At 38.0% G+C, this 16,874-nt stretch overlaps 1 protein-coding gene across 1 annotated transcript in view; it reads right to left on the reverse strand.

Moving 5' to 3' along the window:
• LOC136872295 (integrin alpha-PS3) overlaps positions 1-16,874 on the reverse strand; it is a 94,033-nt gene that overhangs the window by 33,911 nt on the left and 43,248 nt on the right. Inside the window, exons 7-11 of the mRNA XM_067146115.2 lie at positions 13,215-13,378; positions 7,987-8,053; positions 7,778-7,891; positions 5,189-5,453; positions 265-343 (exon numbers count right to left, since the gene is read on the reverse strand). Of these exons, the coding sequence (XP_067002216.2) occupies positions 265-343; positions 5,189-5,453; positions 7,778-7,891; positions 7,987-8,053; positions 13,215-13,378 (689 nt within the window). The remainder of the gene's footprint in view (positions 1-264; positions 344-5,188; positions 5,454-7,777; positions 7,892-7,986; positions 8,054-13,214; positions 13,379-16,874) is intronic.

The following is a 16,874-nucleotide window of genomic DNA, read 5'->3' on the forward strand; positions in this document are numbered from 1 at the left end:
TTTTATGCAACTTAATAACACTACTGTATATATCCTGAAGGAAGGACTTACTATTGTATCTAAATAATTCTTGTAACTCAGATGCATAGTATGTTTGTTTCAAATTTCCAATTACTTTTCACGTAGTAATTTTGACTGCTGAAGACAGGCTTACAAAAACTGCTGCTTTAATAGCTGAAACAACAGGCAGTTTTGTAATGAGAAGGATGGGAAGTTGTTAGGAATTTCTTTAGATCTAAGAAAAGAACAGTGACCCGTACTTACATAACACCAGTAGCATTCATGAGTTTCACCTCGCCCACAGTCCTGACTACAATGATGTCCCGTTTACCAAGCAGTGGTTCTGTAAAATGAGAGTTATACTGAAACTTAACTTTAAAGAACATGTCCATATTTTATAAATATATAAACTGAACTGAAGAATCTGAGAACTTCAGAGAGCCATTTATGAAAGTATTCTGATAAAAATGTTGGTTAACTTACACTGAGTGGCCAAAAGTCACGTGAAGGGGTGTCCCATTAGAAAATGTGCTGTGTATAACCCCTGAGTTTTGCGGCTAGCTGCGACATAGCTGAGCAGTCTGTCACAGACACCAGTGTAGTGAAAATGGCAACATGTCACAAGTTAACCGACTTTGAATGCAGGATGATCATCGGCGCATGGGCCATACCATTGCAGAGAGTACACACGAATTCGGGTTTCCGAGGTCAACAGTGTCAAGGGTGGATCTTCAATATAGCAGAGAGAATGTTACCATCCACGTAAACCGCCATATGGGAAGACCACAGGTGTTTAACAAACGGACATCACGTCACCTCCGCAGAACCATACTGGGTGCTCGACGGGCTACTGTGAGTCAGATTACCACCCAGTTGAATGTTGGGAGTTAGGAACCCATTTCTACCTGGTCTGGAAGGAGCCAACTGTACTGCATAGGCTTCACCAGCCGACGACCAACTCGTTTCCCTTTGCTGACACCTCGACACAGAGCTCAATGACGTGCATGGACCTGCGAACATCAGTAATACACCACGGAACAGAGGCAGCGTGTGGTATGGTCCAATGAATCACGGTTCCAGTTGTATCGAGCTGATGGGTGCGTGAGAGTGTGGTGTATGCCTCGTGAAGCTATGGATCCTGCGTGTCAACAAGGTTGTGTCCAAGCGGGAAGTGGTTCAGTTCTGGTCTGGGCGAAGTTCTCATGGTTGCAATTAGGCCCCATTGTCTGGCTGCAGGGAGTGCTGATAGGTGCACGTTATATGGACATTCTTTAAGACCATCTGCATTCCTTTCAGGCCCTAGAGTACCCTGATGGAGATGCCATATTTCAACAGGACAATGTGCTATGTCACTGCTCTGTGGTGGCATGCAGGTGGTTGGAGGAACACTCCAGTGAAGTTACGACCACAGATTGGCACTCCTGATCCCCCGATATTAATCCAATTGAGCATTTATGGGATGCTGTCAATGCTGGTGTATGCTCCATGAGCCCCGCACCAACTACACAAGACCAACTGTGGGTAGCGGTGCAAGATGCGTGGGTCCAGATCCCTCCACAACGATTTGAACACCTTGTAGAGTCAATGCCTTGCCATATTGCTGCTGTTTTGAGGGCTTGTGAAGGAGCAACTCATTATTAACATCACATTCAGTGTTTTCCCATGACTTTTGGCCACTCAGTGTAGTTTAATTTCGAAATATCCATCAAGGAGAAGAGAGTTTCCTAATCCCTTCCACCTAGTATTAAAACTTTGAAATTCAGTAAGACTTGGAATTAATTAACACGTTAGCTGCCATGGTGGTCCGATCGGTCTGGCAGTATACTGGTCCCACTGGACCAACAACAGCTGGTTGCTAGGTAATATGGAATTGAATTCTTATACCAACTGGATGTATTCCAGCGCGGAAAAAATAAATCACAGTATCTCAAGAGATTCTTCGGTAATCTGATGACGTAACACTGTCATCCAATTTGGTTCACTACACAGCATAGAACACTTACAAAATGATGCAATACATGGCGTTACTTATCAGCCCGGTCGGGTTGGCATATGATTTTACATAGTAATGACCAAAGTAAAACTGAGAATTCAAACGAATTATTTGACATTACAATGTATTTCAGTAGTGAGATGTGACAATGGATGGTCAAGGGACCCAATCCCTGTGGAGCTGGGTGGGAACCCATGTTCAGTGGCCTAAGAAATTCTAGTTGGCGACCAGTCTTGGCTGATCAACAGAGCTCTGCAGGCTGCACTCGTCGGTGGCGGGCTACGACGTTCGGTTTCAGGTTGCAGCCAGCCAGTTCCCTGGTTCCATCTGAGTAGTCACTCATTTTCACAGACACTAATACACAATAGATTTTGATTTAGTGAAAGTAAGCGAACTATGTGCCTTGAAGTTCCCGTGCCAAATCTCCCGTGAAAAGCTAAACAATGGCCAGTGCCCGATTGGGTTGGCAGTTTTGTTTTAAGTGTTTGTAATGACCAAAAATTAATGTGCTGACTCAATCTGGACGGTGCTTATGAGTCCCTGAATATTAATATTTTTGCTTCCATTATGGTTTATTACCAGTATACATGCAAAATAAACCAGGAAATAATGAGAAACCACCTTTCATTCAAAATGGCACTTAAGTGGGGGTTCACCAAATGTAGTGTGGCAGCTAACTTGTTAACCTGAGGCATTATTAATGTTAAAATCTATGTAGTCTCCATGTTAACCAAAGTCCATACAATTATATGAATACCACAGTCTTCACAACAGCCAGGTTTCTAAAGACACAAAAAGTATGTAGGACTGACAGCCAAGGACATTCTTAATATTAATCTACAGGAATCATTGGCTTGCTCTAAGTCACACTAGTTGATGTGTTGTTTTGAAGCTGTGTGTTCTACAACAATATGACTCTTAACACATTTCCTCACCTAGTGTTGCTTAGATATATGTCTAGTTTAATGTATAAATTTGTATTGGAAAACACTTTGTTTAGAATGAGAAATTTCTATGGATGTCTCATGAAATTAATGATGATAAATTCATTAGTTAAATAAAAATGTACATACAGTATATTACATAGTCTAAATACATGCATACATATATACAGGTGCCAGAGATAAGTTTTAGTAAGGTTCAACCTTTTCAATACAAATTACACGTTGTATAAGATGTCATCTACAATATTTATTCAATAGTGGTACCGGTTTTGAAATATACAAATGTCATCATCAGCCTAAATCATACAAATTACACAAATTGACCATGTACATAAAGTTATCTCAGTAATCTCAGTTTCAGTACAGAAAAACAATGAAGTTTATATCTTTGTATATACAGGGTGGTCGGAAACAATGTGAATCGGGTATATGAGTGTTAGGGTGTTGGTCATACTGATAAGTAATTTGAAAAAAAAAGTCGATATCTCGTGCCGTTGTCATTTTATCAGCTGCTGAAGTTAGCCAATCAGATCACTTTATGAGCAAATTCAGATGGGCTTTGCGAGGCAGTGTTGCTAAAGCTGCACAGGTTTCAGGGGAGGGACTTGAACACGGACCTCCCTGCCGACAGGCTTGGCCCGCAGCAAGCATGCTATGGTAGCAATGGCCAAAACCCACGGCGTGTTAGTGTTTGATACTCATTTTTCGACATGACTCTCATTCAATTTTAAGTCATTGGACAGTGACATTTCTGTATTTTAAAAAGAAAAATAATTTTTGAGATGCTAATGCTGCAGAAGTCTTAATTAGAAGACGAAACCTGTACCAAATTATGTGTAAATGATTTAAGATTAAATGTATTTTCACTTGTAAAGCATAAAGTGAAGTGTAATGATTACTTGGATCATTAAACCAAATATTAGTTCTTAATTAAACTGTATCAGTACAAACCAAAATGATGAAATTTGTAAATTGCAACTGCCCATTCATGTAGATCTCGCAGGCACATTGTCTTGGCAGACTATATTCGAGGCATCCCCTGCTTCAGCTGGCTAAGGACCGTAATGGCAACAATTTTGACCTAAACAAACAATGATCATGTGAGTTGGAAATATTTTCATCTCTAGAGCTTCATGGTATGCCTTGAATCGTGAAATATGTTCCTAGATTTAATCTACCTCGAGGCATTTGGTCCACTCTTAACCATATTAAGGATAGAGCACAGAGTTTGTTGGGACTTCCTTAAAACTTATTTTTTCTTATATTTAATTATATTTTATTTCTGTATCCTTGCTTTTTTCTGTTTTTTAATTTTTAATGTTTTGTACATAGCGGCCTCAAGGTGAAGGAAGCAGAATTCAGAAATAAATGATTTTCATCATGAATTCCTTCCAGTGAGCTGGGTAGGATGTTTAAGAACGATGTGCCTCCATTTATTACGGTCTTGGTATGTTTCGTTTCTCCCTAGGGCATCCCATGTTTCTCTTTTCTTCTCTAGGTCTTCTCTTATCTGGTATAACCAACTTTTTCTAGGGCGTCCAATTGGTCTTCGTCCCGGAAAGATCTTTTCAAGATACTTCCTTGGTGTTCAACTTGTCTGCATTTGCTTAACGTGTCCTAGTCACGTCAGCCATGCAACTTTCAGCCCTTCTTCCAGGGTCAGGCTGACCTGCAGGTCTCTTAGTATCTGATCATTCAATCTAAGAACGAGCCTTGGGTTTATTATTACAGTATGGAAATAAATTCTTATCCACAGTGTGAATGTGGGACTGATAAACTAACTGTCCATCACATCACACAAGGATGCATCCTGCATGCCGACACAAGGGACTCAAAAGACTTTCTCTTGGTAAATCACCAGGAAATTTAAATTGTTATTTATTGTTATTTGCAGGCATTGATTATATTGAAAACCATATGAATAAATAAATAAGTGAAAATTTTATAATAATGTTTGTGTTATTTGAATTACTGTACTTTAGTTGTCAGCTTCTTATATGAAAATGAAAATCCGCAGCCTGTTCCCAGTCATTCGACCAGGCAGGAAGGAAATGAATGAAGCCCCCATCTAGCAGCAAGGATAGGAATTGTGCTGACTGACGAAGCCTACCGCAATTTTCTGAGGCAATGATTAATGACTGACAAATGAAATTAAGTGATATTGGAGAGTGTTGCAGAGTGTTGTTGGAATGAAAGATGACAGGGAAAACCAGCTTCTTACACAGTTATTAAAATATGAGGACAAACTTACCCAGTGCTCGCACTCTTGCTAGCATATTAAGTGTGACTTTGATACCATCCCTCTTTGGTATTAAGGGTCCAATGGAGCAGCTGACCATCATGCATTGGATATCCTTATGGGAGCAGTCGAGTTGCAGACTACGGTTACTAGGCACGTGGTCGTGAGACTGTGTTGTTGACTGATGTGGATGGGGCTGGGGCATGGAGAGTTCACTAACTTCTTCGTAGAAGTGAAATTCGGACTCGCATCGGAAGGCCTGTTCATCTAAGTAAGCCTGCATTTAATAAAAGAAATATTACTATAAAATTACAGAATTAGATGTAAAGGAAGTGGATGTGGGAATGACTTCAGTAGAATTAAATCCCACAATTATAATGACAATTTATACTATATTTTATATTGTATTGCCAGTGTCCTACATTTTGTTGACAGGGGTTGGTGGAAACTACAACAAAATGGTAAACACTGCCTACATGTACACAGAAGTCCTAAAACTTAGGAGAGAAAACAGCAGATACAGAATTTTTATATCCATTGTTGACAGGTTAGTTTTTGGACAATGGCAGAAGTAATGCCACCTAATGGAATTGACTAGCAACAGAAGAAAGAAGAGAGGAGACAGTGAGCACTTGTACACCACACGTGGGAAAATGGAGTTGGAAAATGATGACGAAGATAATGATGGTGATTCTAGTTCGTACAGTAAAACTTTATCTGACATAGAAGATTGAAAAATAGTTTTTCTATGCACTGATAAAAAGAAATAAGGACTGCCTGGCTGAGGCGGTAAAGGCATGCACGGTTCGCCTGGAAGGACGTGGGTTCAAATCCCTGTCAGGAAGTCGTAAAATTTAAGAAACGAGATTTCCACTTCCGGAGGTGCATATGGCCCTGAGGTTCACTCAGTCGACACCAAAAATGAGTACCAGGTTAATTCCTGGGGGCAAAGGCGGCCAGGCGTAGAGCTAACCTCTCTGCCCCATCACGTGCCGAGGTTAACAATGGTGGTAGCCTTTACCTTCCACTCCTCCAAGGGCCTTCATGGTCTGTACAGAGGTGACTTTGCTTTGCTTTTGATAAAATGAATTTTTCCAAATGAATTTGGAAGTTTGTGAAAAATATAATAATCACAAATATCTCTGTTGTCACAATTCGCTTAATGTTGCACTGACACTGATAGGTCTTATGGCGACGATGGGATAAGAAAGGGCTAGGAGTGGAAAAGAGGTGACTGTGGCCTTAATTAAGATACAATGCAGCATTTGCCCAGTGTGAAAATGGCAAACTACAGAAAACCATCTTCAGGGCTGCCGACAGTGGGGTTCAAACCCACTATCTCCTGAATGCAAGCTCTCACCTATGCGACCCTAACAATAAATCTCTGTTACTTATCCTCATATGTTAAAAAGGCATGAAACATTAAAGGTTAAAAATTATATTTTGTATCACTTCTATTATGTATAGTTTTTCCTATGCCAAAATTTGACATTTCCTCACTGTATAGTAATCAAATAACATGAATACTTTCCTATAATTCTTTCTTATTATGATTAGTAATGTTATAGGTACAACATATTCCAGAATCAATGAAGTCCATCAAGTATAAATATTTGTTCAGGAAGTTACTTTCAGGTAGTTAATTCTTTCATTAATTTTGATTTGAAAATATTTTGTAAAAGCTTAACCAATGGTGACAGTTCAATAATTCTAGTATATCTTCTTCTCCTCTATGAAATATACATGCATGCAAAATTTCATCTTAATATCTTTAAAAGTTTAGTTATCAGCGAAAAGGTTCTGGAAAATAAAAGTTACAGGAAACGAGCAACAAACTTACCGATAAAAGGAAAGTTTAATTTTTATTGAAAAAAATAAATTGAAAAATCTCATTATTGGTTGTTCAAAGGTGTCGGTACCCATTAAAAACAACTTTAAGAAATATCACATTATGAACACGTTTCTTATACTATACAGTCAATACGGAACAACCCAATATGAGATTTACACAATTTGCTTTACGTTCCACCGAAATAGATAGGTCTTATGGTGGCAATGGGATAGGAAAGGCCTAGGAGTGGAAAGGAAGTGGCCGTGGCCTTAATTAAGGTACAGCCCCAGCATTTGCGTGGTGTGAAAATGGGAAATCATGGAAAACCATCTTCAGAGCTGCCAACAGTGGGGTTCGAATCCACTATCTCCCGGATGCAAGCTCACAGCTACACGGCTCTAACCGCACGACCAACTCGCCCGGTAATATGGGATTCTGATATTTCAAACAGATGTGGAAATTCCTTAATTTTTGTGGATAATCAAGCATGAGCAGCTGAAAAACTACTGATCTGGTCAAAAAATATGTTTAATGTATGAAGTATTACATGGTAATACAGAATAATTTAAAATTTTGTTTCAGACTATACTGCAGTTACTTAATGTGTAGTGTTTGTATGCCACTTGAGGATTGCATTAATGGTTTTGCTGGGATGTTGAAGGTATTTAAATATCCTTCATGTGGCAGGGCATAGAGTTAAGAGGATGTTTAATTAAACATTCTATGACATTTTGAAATTCATGTTTCAATAAGCAAAGAGATGTACTTACTACTGGTTCAAACACATTCAGTGCTTCATGAAAAACACCACTAATTTTCACACCAACTGGTATTTTGAAATTCAAATTCACTGTCCTGACAGGACTGGGTCCATTGTTGTGTACCTAGAATGAAAATGAGATGATCAGTAAATATAATCATTTGGCAAGTTTGAATGTAACTTTAAATGTTATATACTCACTCGATAAACATGGCTTACAGCTTTATCTTCTGTCCCATTCTTGCCAGTTCGGCTACCATACACAATCTGATCTTGGATGGGATTCCTAGAAAATAATGCTTTCCGTTAGGAAATTAATAGTAATTCTGTGTAAACACAGAACCAATTACTGTTATTATAATTATAATTTTGAGTTGCTATTAAAGGAAACCTTCCAAAAAGTGTAGGTGGCATCTGCCATGTATGGGAAACAGCACAAAATGCAGTTCCCAAGCCAAATGAATTAACCATTAATGATTACATGATTTAGGGTCCCATTAAATACTTTTATAGATTTTTGGGGAAGCTGAAGTGTCAGAATTTTGTCCTTCAGTTCTTTTATGTGCTAGTAAATATACTGACATGAACACCTTCAAATACCACCAGACTGAATTAGAATTTAACCCAAGGCCAATGTTTCTACCATCTGAGCCAATAATAATAATAATAATAATAATAATAATAATAATAATAATAATAATAATAATAATAATAATAATAATAATAATAATAATAATAATAATAATAATAATAATAATAATAATAATAATAATAATAATAATAATAATAATAATAATAATAATAATAATAATAATAATAATAATAATAATAATAATAATAATAATAATAATAATAATAATAATAATAATAATAATAATAATAATAATAATAATAATAATAATAATAATAATAATAATAATAATAATAATTCCTCAATATTACAGTAAACTAGAAAAGAGCTTACATGCTCTCCAACATTCATCCAATTTTAATTGCCCACTTAAGGCAACATTACACAAAACTTTGTGATCTCTGGCCTCTCACGGCATAATTTACAAAATTTGTTTTACACAGGGGTATTAATTATTATTATTATTATTATTATTATTATTATTATTATTATTATTATTATTATTATTATTATTATTATTGTTCCGGAGATATCCGTGGAGCAGAAAGAGGTGAAAGAAGGTGCGGGTGTTGAATGGGTCTTACAACATCAGAAATTGAGTTAACACTTTAAATAAAGGTTATATTTCTTTCAGAATTTAAAACTTAACAAATTTTTCACTCAGTGAAATAATGAGGTTACAGGTACAATGACAATTTCAAAAATTGGAAAATTCAAGATTCAGAACTTTAACAATTCTGGGCTTCAAGCCCCTAGTTTACTAATTTACAATTTCAAAGTGGTATTATTTAGGCAAGAGCATAAATCCCCCAATTCAAGAGCACTTTGCTCTCACAAATTACAGCCTTCCCAAGGTACTCCTCAATATTACAGTAAACTAGAAAAGAGCTTACATGCTCTCCAACATTCATCCAATTTTAATTGCCCACTTAAGGCAACATTATACAAAACTTTGTGATCTCTGGCCTCTCACGGCATAATTTACAAAATGTTTTACACAGGGGTATTAATTACCCAACCTACTAGGCCTTTGTGGAAAAAGAACAGGTTAAATAAATGGCCCGAACAGAAACTGAATGGAGGTGTACACTTGTGCTCCTAGATAATGAAGTATTAAAACCCTAACAGGGCTCTTGGCCCAATGATACAGGGGCTAATCCCAAGCTACTGAGGTGACTCGAATGAAAGTTAATTTAATACATTACAGGAAAGAAAAAACAACAGTTACTAAATCGTAGTCACCTCAAACAAAGTTGAAGGGGGACTCAAGAGGGAAACGCACTCTCTATCCCCGATTTACAGATTTAAGAAATGACATTTTTACATGAAAAGGAAGAAGTTTACATCAAATGGTTTACATAGTTAGAAATTTGGACCTTCCCCTTGGATAAGTCTGCAGATGTAGCTACAGAAAAATAAATCTGGTGGACTATTACCTTGGCTGCTGGTCTGCCTTGCGAAGAGTGAGGCGCCTCCTGTCTTAACACACACACTCAGAAAGACAACAATCAAGAGACAAGGTAGCCAGAGCAGCCGCAGTTTATATACCCAAAAGGAAGGTTCGAGAGGATTCTGGACTAATCCAGACACACCCTCTCAATTTTATTGGCAAATTCAAAAGTTACACCTACAGAACCAAAAGGAAGCCTGTGATGGGCTGAAAAATAATTACAGAAAATTCCCATTGGCCAGATATAAAACTGGCGGAATGAGAAAGAAGTGTTGCATACTTTGAAATATATAAGAAAAAAAATGAAAGTTGATTTACTAGAGAAAACTCATGAACACAAAATTTCTTTCACTAACAACTTCTTTTACCTTGCACCAGTGTGCATGACCATAGTTTTTGGTGGTGACATCTATGGGGAAATGTCCAAACTTCTTGAAGAAAACAAACACAAAGCAAATAAAGCCAGTCAGTTTAGGCAACTTCACATCAACACAATTACTCAATACTTCAGCAGTGACATCTTCTGATCAAAGTCCCAACTTCTTGTAATAGCATTTTCACATTTTGTTGGCGCTTCTTTTGAATGAGCAGAGTTGAGGTGTAACTTCCGGAACAACGACAACAACAACAACAACAACAACGACAACAACAACAACAACAATTTTTCATATGGCTTTTGGTGCTGGGAGTGACTTAAGGCACATTTGGTGCAGGTCCTGCTATTTGATGCCCATGGGCGGCCTGTTCATCTGTATGTGAGATTGTGATGGGTGAAAACCATGTTGGCACATAGTCTACTCCTGACGAATAACACCAAGGGGTCTGCACAAGGCTTAATATCCCAATCCAAAGATACAATTGAACACTGCAGGGAGGTTTGGAACTGAATCCAGGCTTTTCGCATGCAATCCACTGATTAGAAATTGTATACCACCTCTCCTACCCTACCAGCCAACATTCTGATGGTGAAAACTTTTCCACCAACAGGTCTTGAATGGCTAACCACAGTGTCAGACAATATCACCGCACTGAGCCAGGATCAAATCTGCCAAGGTAGATCAGAAGGCCAGCACCTCAATTGTCTGAGCTACTCAGCCAGGAATAATAATAATAATAATAATAATAATAATAATAATAATAATAATAATAATAATAATAATGAGCACTCAAATGAGTATTGAGTTCACTCTTTGCTATATTCAGGTAGCGTTTTTGTCTCTTTTTACACTTTTTTTTTTTGCTAGTTGCTTTATATCGCACCAACACAGATAGATCTTATGGTGACGATGGGATAGGAAAGGCCTAGGAGTTGGAAGGAAGCACCCGTGGCCTTAATTAAGGTACATCCCCAGCATTTGACTGGTGTGAGAATGGGAAAACACGGAAAACCATCTTCAGGGCTGCCGACAGTGGGATTTAAACCCACTATCTTCTAGATGCAAGCTCACAGCCGTGTGTACCTGACCGCACGGCCAACTCGCCCAGATTTTTTACACTTCAGGATGTGGTAACAATCAGAGACATCATTGCACAGTGTGCAAACACAATCACTCGTTGGGTTATGGTATTTTGCCTTTGCACATATTTTGTGGTGGAAGCCATGTATCGCGTATCTGGTTATAACATGTCTTTGTTCTTGTAGTTCTTTGGTCCGAGTCCAAGACCTTCGAGCAATAATACCAATATAGTTGGTCCATTATTGGACATTATAAATTTTCCAGTTAACTAATTCCTGGTTACAAGTAACTATTCTCATTTTGAGACATAATTCCTGGTTGCCAGCGTTTTGCCCCAGTCTGCTAAGTTGTGCTCATCAGTTGGTAAATAGCACACCTACCAAAGATACATGGCTGGTGCATACCGTAGAGGCCACTGTGTGGGCTACTTGGAGCCACTGGCAGTGCCAATGCACTATGAGAGACTTAGGCTCATTACCAAAAATTGATGCCTGCCTGGCCATCAGATGATAAAGATGTTGTATTATATTGGTATTATAAATTATAAAACAAAGGAAGTACAGAAATTTGAAAACTGAATAAGAAAACAGAGTACAGGTGCCAAAAGAATGAGGTAGAGAAGAGATGTAAAGCAAAGAAAGAGGAATGGTTGAAAGGGAAACGTAAGTGTATTACAGTTCGCATGGTTGTAGGCCAGGTAGACGCTGCTTTCAAGAAAATCAGGGATCTTTGGAGAAAGAAAAAACAGTGGTGTTAACATTAAGAGGTCAAGTGGGAACCTACTCGTAGGGAAGGAGGAAAAAGCAGAAAGATTGAAGGAACATACACAACACCTCTATAAGGGGTAGGAAGTTGAACAAATGCTGGAAAGGGAAGAGAGGAGACCCAGTTCTGAGATGAGGATTTGACAGAGCTATGACAGATCTAAACAGAAAGCACCTGGAAGTGAAGCACCATCAGAGCTACTGGCAGTGTTATGGCTAGGGGCTTTACGTCGCATCGACACAGATAGGTCTTATGACGATGATGGGATAGGAAAGGACTAGGAGCTGGAAGGAAGCAGCCATGGCCTTAATTAAGGTACAGCCCCAGCATTTGCCTGGTGTGAAAATGGGAAACCAACTTGCCCGGTGGCAGTATTATGTGAAATGGAAAGGACCAGGCTATTTCACTTAATATGTAAGATGTATATATCAGTCAAACTACCTGCTGAATTTAAGAGCAACATGAATAATAATAATAATAATAATAACACTTCTCCCCATGGAGAGAAGAGAATAAAAAATTATAAATTTCTACTTTGTGATGTTTGTAAATTCCATTGAAATTGTAACCTGACTGTATTCTGGGTCCACATGATCACCGTCATTGGAGGATGGATAATTTATTTATTTAATTAATCTCTCTGTATAAAGGATGAAACAGTATTGGGCTGACAAAAAGAAGTAAAACCTCCTTAAACCTAAGTAGTCCTATGTTAGCTAAACAATTAAAATAAAATAAATAAGTAAATCTCTCTATATATAATACCTATTGGACTGTCATTTCTGAAGGCATTTGTCTAGAACATGGCACTATTTGTCAGTGAAACATGGACTATAACTGCTGCAGAAAGAAAGAGATAAGAGGCCTTTGATAAAAGTATGCTTAAGGTGAAATGTGTTGACTGGATTACAAACAAAGTAGATGCAAAGAGAACAATTTGGTGATGTTGACTCAAAGGAGAAATAGGCTGGTTGGTCATGTTCTTAGGCATGCAGGACTTGTTCTTTTAGATTTGGAGGGAGGGGTATGGGATAAATATGGCTGAGGAAGACTAAGGGATCAGTATGACAGATTAGGATGAATGTGTGACAATGTGGCAAATTGCTATTGATCCAGCTGATGATCTTCTAGATGTATTACCTACCCTGATACAACTACATTAGCTATGGCCTTCAGGGGAAGGGTAAGCTGCATGTGGTTGTCAGTCACATTCTGCTCTTCACCGGTACTTTGGACAGTGAAGCGGAACTGTAGATATGTGATGTCGGGAGGAATACTGCTCATGTCCAGTTCCAGTTCAAGGGATTGCTATTAGGAAGAAAGGAAATCTTTAATAGATCATGAGTTTCAATTGAATCAAATCAATACCTGTAGAATAAACAGAACTGGGTATCTCACATTGTAAACAATTATGTACTGGTATTATTTGAAATTAAATAAGTATAACAACAATATTCTGTAAATGAATCAACCTGACTCACAGGACTATACAGGTTAGTTTCAATAAATCTGGCATGGTAACAGCACTTCTGCCACTTCAACCTGGACTGCAATGATTGTGCATGTCTTGCAGAGTGTGTTTCTACCAGTATTTTTGTGTTCTGGTTGTCAGCAGTTGCCAGACCTAGAACCAAAACTCACTGTGAAAAGCGTGATGTCTAATTGTGCCTCTCCAAGGATTTTTTTTTAAATGTTCCAAATATGTGTATGTAATGTTGAGAAATGACCAGCTAGAAATAAATGAAATGGAACATCTGATTGAAACTTTACTCCACGTATGTTAAAACTGTCACTAGTTAAATAATAATTTATTATAATTTATAATTATTTGTCACTATTTGGTATTCTCTCCCCAAAGAATTAGTTATGGTCCATTTATAATATTTGTCTTCTATCATTCTTTTGTATCAAATAATGGGAAGACTTGATCAATAAAGACCTAACCAGCATGATTCTGATGGTACATTACCAGAAATAATTTTTTCAGTATTTTCTCTTTTTTCTGGACCTGGTATTCATTTCAAAAATTGTAATTTTAAAGAAGAAAGTAAGCAAAATTTTTTCAGCAGGTGGGGAAGTGTTATGGACTAACATGTGATATCCACAGGACCTCGACTGTTCATATTGTGGTCATAGCCTCGGGACCTTCAGTTTTAAATGAACGTTCATAGTGTGGTCATAGCTAGAGCCATCCGTGGATATACAAAATATTATCCGCATCTGTACTTCCTTTATCCATACTTCCTCCATCTGCATTCACATCCGCGAATGGTTATCTGCAGATATTGTAAATATTTAACTATATTGCACCCAATATATTGAAACAGATAGATCTGTGAATGTAATACAACCTGCCAGACCTCCTACAGTGACAGGTTTATAAGGGATTTCCTCTTGCGACAACTACAGACGTATTGAGCAGTTCCCCTTTGCAACTTTTGTTCCTACCTTCTACTAATTGCGGGCAGACTCCAGTTAGACTTAGGTCAGATTTACGGCTTTATGGTCTCAAGGCTCTTTATATATCACCGTTCTCCCATACCAATGTCAAGGGTCACCTAACCACAAACAAAAATAAGAGTATTAAAAAAAACCAAACCAAACCCCATGGCACTACAGCCCTTGAAGGGCCTTGGCCTACCAAGCGACTGTTGCTCAGCCCGGAGGCCTGCAGATTATGAGGTGTCATGTGGTCAACACGACGAATCCTCTCGGCCGTAATTCTTGGCTTTCTAGACCGAAATAAGAGTATACCTGAGTGAAAAACAATAAACTTCCTTATTTAGAAATTACCAGCAAAATTACCTGCACTGGCATAGTAGTTTGCATCTGCCAAGACACCAGCTTTGTGGATATCTGCATCCAAGCAGGGCTGTAGTCATAGCCACGGGCTTTTACATGACTCTTCATATTATGATTATAGCTATGGGTCCTCCAGTTTTAAATGACTGTTGATATTGTTGTCACAGCCATGGAACCTCCTGTTTTACGTGACATGGTCATAGCTGTGGTCCTCCAATGTTATGTAACTGTTCATGTTGTGCTCAAAGACATGGAAATCTGCAAATAACTTTAAAAACTGTGCTGCAATACCAACAGCATTATGGAGGCCCCATCATATGTTTAAAAAAATTCCTCATTCAAGCCATATGAGTTAGGATTCTTCAGTATTTCAAAGATAGTACAGTAGAAGTCTGTTATAGCGAGAAATCATAACGGCAAAAAATTTACTCGTTATAGCGGATTGTCCTTACGGTATATCCGATTTTTTCGTAAAAGTTGGAAAAACTCCTCACACATTACTGTACGGTATGTAACAGCAATTCGTTTGTTCAAAACTTGCACTTTTGCAGATTTTCATACTACGGTTTACTCGTAAGTTATTTTTCTAATTCCGAGACAACGTGAACGTGGATGTTCAATTTAATTCTGAAGAACTGGAATAGTATTACTCCAGTGGCTTGTGTGACAAATGTTTCAGTTTTATTCAGAGTCACCTAACCTAACTTAATCTCATATGTATAATGAAAACATATTTCAAGCACCAGTAGAGTAATGATAAACTTTTCGCTATAGATTACTAGGGAATAGCCTTTCAGAAATTTAACCAGATATGAGAAAATACAGTGCATTCCTCATTAAGAGAATTTCTCATTTAGAACATTGCAAATTCGAAGTCCCAATTTACATCATATTAAATCTATTTAAACATACCTCAATTATCATGTCACAAAATTTCATTATTACTGCTCAATACTATCACAGTTTTCCCAGCCCTGAAATTGTTCTTTGTCATCCATTGTGAAAAGGAAGGAGATTTCCAACACAGATTAGATCCCTCACAACAGGAGGCAGGTCGGAGAAAGTTACACAAAAATGGGAAATGGGCTTGAATTCTGGAACTTTAGAGAGTAAATTATAGCTTCAGGAAGCAAGCCATTAGCTTTAGGAAAGTTCAGTTTTGCTCTCCGGTTTTAATTGGTATTGCTGAATAACCCAGCAAGCCTGTTTGTGCTTGCTTGTATTTCGCATTCCATTCAGAAGTCAGAAATGTATTCTGTGTCGAGTGATGCAGTGAAGGGTAGTAAGTATTTGTTGTGTGATGGTCTAACTTCAGTGATCACTGGTTTTACTACAATTAAAATATATATAATTTATTTTGTTATTGGTTTTATGCCATGCTGACCCAGACAGGTCTTAAGACAATAATGGAATAGGACAAGGAAGAAAGTGACCATGGCCTTAATCATTGTACAGGCCCAGCATTTTTCTGGTGTGAAAATGGGGAACCACAGAAAACCACCTTCAGGGCTGCTGACAGTGAGGTTAAAACCCACAATTTCCTAAATGCAAACCAGCTGCTATACAGCATGAACTGCACAGGCAACTCTCTTTGCTAGTCATCATAACTCTAATGGCTATCAGCAATGAAGAATGTATATATTACAAGCTGTACTTCTTTGAGAAATGAACCCATTTTTACCACAATATAACTTATTCTTGTTCCATACCCTCTATCTGACTCCCTGCCAGGTGGGTTAATGGACCAGTGACCACCACGCCTGCCTACTCTTCCACCAATCTTCTCTGAACACTCTGGGCCAGTTCACAACTCTACTCTCCACTGCTTCCTCTACTTTGGTTATCCAACTCTTCCGTAGTTTCCCGTCAGTCTTGTTCCAGTCCCCTTTCGTTCCATCGTAAGCTCTAAAAATATCCTTGTAATGGATAACTTAATTTTCTTCAGAATGTGCAAGGGACTGAATATGCTTTCTGTGTAATAAGTTTCTTGTGTTTACTGTTG

The sequence above is a fragment of the Anabrus simplex genome, chromosome 4, assembly GCF_040414725.1.
Source record: "Anabrus simplex isolate iqAnaSimp1 chromosome 4, ASM4041472v1, whole genome shotgun sequence".
Classification (NCBI taxonomy): domain Eukaryota; kingdom Metazoa; phylum Arthropoda; class Insecta; order Orthoptera; family Tettigoniidae; genus Anabrus; species Anabrus simplex.